The sequence below is a fragment of the Quercus lobata genome, chromosome 10, assembly GCF_001633185.2.
Source record: "Quercus lobata isolate SW786 chromosome 10, ValleyOak3.0 Primary Assembly, whole genome shotgun sequence".
Classification (NCBI taxonomy): Eukaryota; Viridiplantae; Streptophyta; class Magnoliopsida; order Fagales; family Fagaceae; genus Quercus; species Quercus lobata.
Window position 1 is genome coordinate 50,875,042 of NC_044913.1, and position 9,073 is coordinate 50,884,114.

Consider the following 9,073-nt stretch of genomic DNA (forward strand, 5'->3'; position numbering starts at 1 on the left):
TCCTCGGACTCAACGAGACATCGAAATGGATTCTTTTGTTTCCCCATTTTTCTAAAAAGACTTAGCAGAAAAGACTGTTGGGTTTGAAATGAAAGTGGTAAAAACTTCGAGAGGACTTACAGGTTCAAAGGAAGGACCTCGGACAAAGTACGATTATTTGTAGTCGCCAGGAGAATAACGAAGAATGAAGAAAGGCAGGTTCAATGTATGAGCTTTGGAACCACGTAATCATCGAAGGTAAAGTACAGGATCAATTAGAAAACGCCTTTATAGTCATGTGAGGATTGTAAGCGGTGAAATTCCCGCTCACAAAACAAGGGAAGCCTTCTGCCGTTGAATTTAGATCTCACCGTCGAACGTGGGAGACAAGGGCGTTGTCAAAATTTAATGCTACCAAAATCGGGATGCTGAAGCGTCAGGGGCATGCCCCAAAACACCCATAGGTACGGGCTTATGACGACAAAATCCACCTTCTCTCCCGAGAAGTTGAAAAGTAGGATTTTGAGGGGCTATTGTGGGGGCTGTTCGATCAATAGGCCCATTAAGTTCAGGATTGTTGGGCTTGTGGCCCATCCGAGGATGCATATCCGTCCGAGGAGGCCAAGTCAGGTTATAAGGTAATTACTGAAGGGGGTGGTAGTTAATATCATGAGGGTAGAGTTCTGTATCCGTCCGAGGACGCCATACTCCTCGGCAGTATGCGTCCGAGGACGATCAGGACGCGATCTTGTTGCAACCAACTGTTTGACTGCATTAATGTGAAGGTGATACCTGAACAGTAAGGAAGCAGCCTTACAGCTGCCCATAGGAAGTTCCAGGGGGTGCTAGATGGGACAGAAAGAAATCCTCCGAACCCAACCTACACGTGTGCGGTGAGGATGGAACACAAAGGGGGGTATATAAACTAAAAGAAGAACATGCAGAAAAGGGGACTGGACCAAAAAAAAGAAAAGAAAGAAAAATACAGAAAAAAGAAGAAGAGCAAAAAGAGAGAAAAAGAACTGTATCGATTACCAAAGAAAATGATCATTGTGCCAACTCTAGACTTTCAATATACGTGAGAGTGAATCTTTTTATTATACAAAAGTCAACTTAGTTCTTTACACCCACGCTCTACAAATCACATTGTTTGGGCCTTTTTACCTGCGAACCCAACACTGTTACGGGTCGTTACAAATCGTGTCCTTACATTAATCAATAGAGAAAAAGTCTGTTGTCAATCAATATGACTCCCAAATAATTTTGGTATCTTCATTGGAGATTACATACAGCGTTTTCCAAAACTTAAGAGGAGATCTAAATCAAAAGCACTGTACTTTATGCTTTTTTTTTGGGGGGGGGGGTGTGGGGCCAAATCAAAAGGACCTTTTTTGAGACAATCTTAGAACAAAACGCATCCATTTTACTGATTGTGGGCGCCGGAAGAAAACGGATCCGGATCCTCTCCATTTCCCTTTGAAATGGAGAGGGTCCAGTTCACGGTGGGGATTTGTTTGAAAATTATCAAGGGCCAAAAACGTGCCACATCATTTAAAATGTAAACACCACACTTAACCCCAGTTAAACACTTAAACTACTTTAACTCAGGTTAAACAGCACTCATCCGGACAAACCACTGAAAATGTTTCAGACTCTCTTTCAAACTCTCTCTCACCAAACCCATATGAAAATTTCAAACTCTCTTTCTCAGATCAACCAAACCACAGAAAATGTTTGTCCGCTTAAAGGATCCAGATCCTCAAGCAAAGCAAAAAAGACTTTGAAGTTTTCTAGGTCAAAGGCTTTTGGAAAAGGTTTTTCAAAAGCAAAGCAAAGCCGTGAAGGGCTTTTTCTGCTTCTTTGAAGTTTGATCTCTGTGAACAACTATAACTATATATATATTTCTGTGATCGTGTTTTTGTGAAAGACCCATAAAACCCACTTGGAATTTTGCTTTCAAAGTTTGAATCTTTTACGCCATGATTTGTTCTGTGAAGCAATCTGTGTCCCCAACGATTAATGGGTCCGATTTGTTTCTCCGAGAAAAGTCGTATCCGGCACGGCTGGTTCTGCAACTCGTACCGGCATTGAGAAAACCGGAGCGACTCGGCTTGGTATCGGTGTCGAGGCCTTTGCATGTGAATTCAGTTGAGAAACTGAGTTTTGGGTCGGTGAGATATCGTGGTTTGTCCGCTTGAGGGATCTAGATCCTCACCATTTCCCTTTGAAGGGAAATGGAGAGGTACCAATCAGGGATCCGGTTGATCTGAGAAAGAGAGTTTGAAATTTTCATATGGGTTTGGTGAGAGAGAGGTTGAAAGAGAGTCTGAAACATTTTCAGTGGTTTGTCCGGTTGAGTGCCTCTAGTTTAACCTGAGTTAAAGTAGTTTAAGTGTTTAACTGGGGTTAAGTGTGGTGTTTACATTTTAAATGATGTGGCACGTTTTTGGCCCTTGATAATTTTCAAACAAATCCCCACCGTGAACTGGACCCTCTCCATTTCAAAGGGAAATGGAGAGGATCCGGATCCGAAGAAAACCTACTGTGACACTGAATTTCACAAAGGCAGTGTTGAGTATATCACCTTTCAAATTTATTTTAATAACTACATCCGCATGGTAGCTGAAAACGTAAATTTTTTTAATGTCTTAATGAAGATACAACATAAGGTTTCATAATCCTCGTCAAGGCAAGATCTTAGAAATCCATTAAGATAGACAAAAGGAGTCATGCCATACGCGAAATAAAACAAAATATGATATTATGGAACTTTCCCTTTTTATTTATTTTATTTTTATGAATGATATATTTTTTTTCTTTTTGATATATAGATGGTATTATAAAACTATTTTACTTATTAATAAGATAATCACAAACTTTAAAAAAGAAATTAACACATCTTCTTTTTGGAATTTGGAACACAAATGACATTCGTTATTTTTATTTTTTTATAATTGGACGAGGAAAAGAGTTATTTGAACCATAATGGATAACCAGAAACATTAAATAAGAAACTAAAATCTTTCCTTACAAAAAGATATTAATACTGGTTTGGTTGCTTTATTAGGAGAACGGAATAAAAGTTCCGCTGGGCCCAGTTTTTCCAATCCTCATATTTTGGATGGATTTAAAGAGAAAAGCGGACACTTTGTCCAAGATTGTATATTAATCTCTCTAGGTGGGCATAAAAGTAAAAAGAAAAAAAAAAAACACATCTCTTTTTTCATTTTCTTACCCTTTACAATCAAACGGAAAGCAAAATAATTCTTCTCTTTTCTTTTATTCTTTTTTGCTTATTTCCAAACATACATAAGAGAAATGTTTTCTTTTCCTTTTTTTTTCCTCTTATTTTATTTTATTTCTTTTTTCTTCCCTCAATTGCAACCAAACAAAGTGTAAATGTACTAGCGGTTCTGAAAGGGGGAGTTTTCACTTTAAAGCAATGAACAATTATCTTAAATAAAAATTGATCATGGAAAGTCTAAAAAAGAAAAAGAAACGCAACATTCATGTCATCAACATTAATTATTTCTTTGACTTCTAACAAAGTTAGGAATTAATAATGTATTACTCGAGACGTGACCATTAGTAGAGATGATTGGTCACGTGGAGAATCATAAAAAAACATAAAATTAACCAAAACATATTTTTTTCTAAATTATTCAATAAAATAAAATAAAAAACCACATCACTGAACATTAAAAATGGAAAATAACGAACAGCCCAAATAAAAAAACCACATCAGTGAATATTAAAAAGGTAATTTAACAAACAGCCCTTACTGCGCTTAAGTTTTACAAAATAAAAAACAAAACAAACAAACCAAAACAAAAACAGAAAAAGAAAAAGCAACAAATGCAGATCCCGTAATGAAAACCTCAGTAATCATTGGCTTCGTCCTCTTCGGTAGCTTCATTTAAATCGAAGTTGAACTTCTCATGAGAATCAAGGTCTGCCCCTGGTGGATCTGCAGTAGGAGACAGAGAAACATTCAAATCAATTTTGGGAATAGCAAGGACTTGACAAGTACTGAAAAAGGCTTACTTTGTTTAATAATCTAAATTAAAAAGATAATTTAAGGAATAGCAAGGACTTTGTTAAAGTTTTACAAAATAAAAAATAAAACAAACAAACCAAAACAAAAACAGAAAAAGCCAACAGAAAAAGCAACAAATGCAAATCCCGTAAAAAAACCTCAGTAATCATTGGCTTCGTCCTCTTCGGAAGCTTCATTTAAATCGAAGTTCAACTTCTCATGAGAATCATGGTCGGCCTCTGGTGGGTCAGGAGTAGGAGACAGAGAAACATTCAAGTCAAATTTCTCTTTTGGTTCTGGAGCAGCTTGCATTTCTAATTTCAGAGAGATAGGCACTTCCTCTTGTGGCTCAGTAGCAGGAAACATATTCAAGTCAAATTTCGGAGAAGCAAGAAAGCCTTTCACTTGTGGCTCTGGAGTAGGCATATCCAATAAGTTGGGAGAAGCAAGAGAGACTTTCACTTGTGGCTCCCTCTGAAAATTAATCCCTAGTTCCCTTCTCGTCCCCGTAGAAGTAGAAGCCTCATAGGTTGGAGGACGAGGACGAGGATGGTGATCAGTAGTAGGAAGCAGTCCCCGCCATGATCGGTTGCCATGCGCTCTCATATGTCCACATAAAGCTTTCAACTTGTTGAACCGTTTATCACAAACCCTACAGTAATATTCTGCAGGATTAAGCCACATCGTCAACTTTTCTTTCCGAGCCCTGGAGTTGCTTCGTGCTGGAGAATCACCCCGAGCTTTTTTTTGTCATGGATCTCATGATCTATAGGCAGTGAATGAATGAAAGGAGTCAAGGATTCTGATAGTTCTTTCTGGTAAAATGTAGGTTTTTGTTTTTCTAATATTTGAATTTTATATATATAGGATTTGATAAAATATGAATTGAGGTGTTATTATTTATGGTAGAATGTATTGATTTAGTCGGATTTGATAATCTTAGCGTGGAATCGAGTGGCCAAGTCAATGGAAAGCTTGGATTTTCCTGTCCCAGTGGCCCCCATGATAACAACAATCTTGTCCTTCTTCTTGATATTGTGATTGTGATTATGGTTAGTCTTTCGGTGATGAGGAGTGGAGTCCATGCAAGGTCAACGGGGTTTTTTGAAGAAGAGCTTGGGTTTGGAAGAATGAGAAAAAAGAATAGTGGGAATAAGAAGCGTACTGAGCCTGGGTAGAGGAATAAGAGTACTGGACAAGCCTCATCTCTATTCTCATGAAGAGTGGGAGAAAGAAAACAAATGATATGTTTATAACATTTTTACAACAAATTTTAAATGACAGATTGTTACTAGTTGTTATTATTAAGGTAAAAAAGTAATCTTAGTGTTAGTTTCAAATTTAAACCAATAACAACTAACCACCTATGATTTGTTGTAAAAATATTGTAAACGTAGCATCTCTCGAGAAAGAAAGGACAGGTTGGTGTTGCTCTCTTCTTGCTGAGCTGTGTGTAGTGTGTACTATCTCAACCAAAAATATCATTCACTCCCCTCTCACCCTGGCTTGCACATGTACATCTCTCTCTCTCTCTCTCTCTCTCTCTCTCTCTCTCTCTCTCTCTCTCTCTCTCTCTCTCTCTCTCTCTCTCTCTCTCTCTCTCTCTCTCTGGACCAGAATGCCATTTCAATTTATTTTGACTGTCCCTGCGTCCTGTGGGATGAACAAATGGAACCGCCAACTAATTTAAGGCTGTTTTATATATTCTGTAATGCTCTTCTAAACTTCAACTTCAACACCACCCTCACAAAAAAGTTAATTATAAAAATATTATGACTTTTTCAAATATCTCCAGAAATTATTAATAATAATCATAATAATATTTTTTTTACACAAGTAAAAGTATCAAGGATTTACATCATTCCACTTTTAACCTCTCTCTCATTGTTATGTCTTTTGTTATTCATATTGAATAAAATTTAAAATTTGGTTTTCTTTTCTCCTTTGATACTACTTTGGTACATCAATCTCTCACTCCGTGTGTGTGCAGTTAGCGTTTTCTGCTCTTTCTTTGGCTTTCTAGACACACACACACGCACGAGATATAATGCCATATCAATTGAAATCGTGTTTTGAAAAGATGATTTCACAAGTGTGTATGAAAATGTGCAATACAAAATATGTAAAAAGATTTAGCCTATGTAGGATAATATTGTTATAACTATATCAAATTTTTGGGACACCATTAATTATAAAATATTATGGGTTTAAAAAGCTCTCCAAAAATTAATAATAAAAGATTGTCATATCAGTTTTTTACATAAAACTCAATATATTCTACCATAAATAATAACACCTCAATAAACTCATAGTTGACTTGGATTTTCAAATTGGTTTTATATTGATTGAATATGGTTGTGTCTATTCTTTAATATGTAACTAGTTTGTAACTCCATGCAAATGCATAGATACACTTAAAAACATACAATAAAATACCTAATATAATTCCTATATATATAAAATTCAAATATTATTGATAGTCATTTTTATATTTGTCAACTCTTTAAAGAAAGTAAACCTATGCGCCAATTTCGTTGTTAGAAGAATTTCTAAAAAATTGCGATTTCTATATAGTTTTTAGAGCCAAAAGCTGTACCACTTTTGCGGGGAATTGATTTTAACAATTTGTAATAGTTACAACACTTGATTGTGGGATTACTCGATGTAATTCTGAACTTAGAGCATGGAAGGAAGCGCTGTTGCTTTGGTTCCGAATTTCCAATAATGACACTAATGGCAACTTAAGCACCAATAAATATACCAAAGAATTAGATACATTCAAGTTCCCTACCCATTATTTTTATAAATTTATCGAAGAAAAAAATTAGATTAGATGAGAGTCCCAATAAAATCATCCATCTAGAGTGTGCCCAACCAGGTCTGTGGGCCACTTCTTCCGCGTGTAAAGTGCAATTGTGTGTTCTTCAGTGCCCTCCTGGGACCCAAAGAAATGATAAGACGCTACAGGTTTCGTTTCTCACGTGGTATTCTTTGGCAGGGTGTAATTTTGTATAGCCCAGTCATAATTTCAAATCGCACGGACACAAACACATACACATATGAAGGGTTGTTATTATTAGGAAAAAAAAATAATTTTAATGTTTGGTTTAAATTTGAATTAATAACAATTAATTATTTATAATTTGTAAAAACATTCTGATTATAGCATCACTTTTACATAAAATGGCAGACATGACAAAGATATAACAAGATTACGATGCACGGATAGGATATAACCAATACAATACAAATATAACATGATTCTGACACAGATATGACATTTTAACGTGCTTAATGCGTTTCCCTTCTTTAGGTGTGTTTGGATAGAACTTATTTTGCTAAAATTAAAAACTGAAAACACTATAGCAAAATAATTTTTAAATGTGTGAATAGTACCGTGAGACCTATTTTTAATAAAAAAGTTAATAAAAAATGAAATTTGTGGGTCCGTAAACAGTGCACGAATGCACTGTTCACTTAAAATGGTCAAATATTGCGGCTACTGTTTATGTGCAGTACATGAACAGTAACCGCTTGTGAGAAGGAAAACGCGTGAACCAAAAAAAAAAAAAAAAGGAGAAAACGTAAAAAACGCAACGCAGCGCAGCAAACACGAATACAAACACCCACTTTGTCCACCTAAAAGCAAAAAAACAAAGGCCGAAAATTAAAGAAGTAGGAACCCAAACAGCGTATATCTCTCATTGGTGCGAATCTTTGAAAACTGACACGTTTCACCAAATATATATATATATATATATTTTTTTTTCACTCATGATCGTTGAGTTTGACTGGTCAGGGGACTTCGGCCACGGGTACTTTAAGTCTATATATACAAGATCACTGACCCAGTCTTAGTACACTTTAAAATCCTTTCTTACATTTACAAACAATCATATACATACTAACACCATGAACAACCCTATGGAATTCCCTGCATCTCACCCACAAAACAACCGTGGTACTAACAATGCCTGTGATCATGATGTCCCTTATTTTAATTTCATGGGGGTGCAAGACCCTCCTCCACTGCAGCACGAATGCTTTGTTTGCCAGCGTCGGTTCCCATCGAAAAAAGCTTTGTGTGGCCACATGAAATGGCATCCTGGACGCTTATGGCGGCCTGTGCCCTCCTCACACTGCTAATGCAAGCGGCTGTTAAGACCAACTCAATAGGTGATGTAATTGATATAATCGCTTAAAACCCCCGAATAAAAGAAGACCCTATTTGTATAAAAAAAATTATATATTTATCTATATATTTTAATTAAAAAAAATTTAAGCACTTTTATTGGTCAATAAAATGCATTAAAAAGACTCCATTGTATCCTAAAATGCAGAAGATTAAAAAGGAAAAAAACAAAAATAGTCAAACTTCAACTAAGAAAATTAAATTTTAAGAGACAAATTTATTAACTTATTCTTTAAATATGCTAAAATCAAAATTAATATCAGACAAATTCATTAATAATACAACGTAATTATCTTGAAATATGCTAAAATATCATAAAAGTTTTGGTCTTTAATCTTAAAAAAAAAAATAAAAAAAAAAGCCCATAAATCAAATTTTAAAAAATCATTAATAAAAAAAGGGCCAAACCAAACCTAAGAGAGAAAAACGTAGTCCTCTCCCACTATCCCTCTTCTGCTCTTCACTCTCCAAACCCAAAGAAAAAAGGTAGCCACTTCACCCACAAACAATTTGCCACCATCTTACTCAAATTTGCCGCCGCATTGCCAACGCCTAGGCTGTTCGTGATCCGCCATCGCCACTGCTTGATCTGGTATTTTCATCTCTCTTTCATTCACTGTGAGAGTGTGCGTTTACAGTGTTTTTGTCACGCCCCAAACCCGATACCTGGATTTATGATCATGACCGGCATGCTAATATCAAGTTTAAACCTGATATTAACAAGAACCAACTTAACTTTTACAAAACTTTTCCAAAAGCTTCTCTTTTTTATTTTCTAAATAATTTTGTTGTTTCTTTACTTTTTGATATCACTTTTCATTTCATAGTCAGAGCATCTATACTGTACTCAAAATGTAACATAATCC

At 35.8% G+C, this 9,073-nt stretch overlaps 1 protein-coding gene across 1 annotated transcript; it reads right to left on the reverse strand.

Annotated features, from left to right (window-relative positions):
* Positions 1-4,174: 4,174 nt before the first annotated feature.
* On the reverse strand, positions 4,175-4,699 carry LOC115964917. The gene has a single exon (XM_031084144.1). It carries the CDS (start codon positions 4,697-4,699, stop codon positions 4,175-4,177), a length of 525 nt encoding a protein of 174 aa, XP_030940004.1.
* Between the last annotated feature and the right edge of the window lie 4,374 nt (positions 4,700-9,073).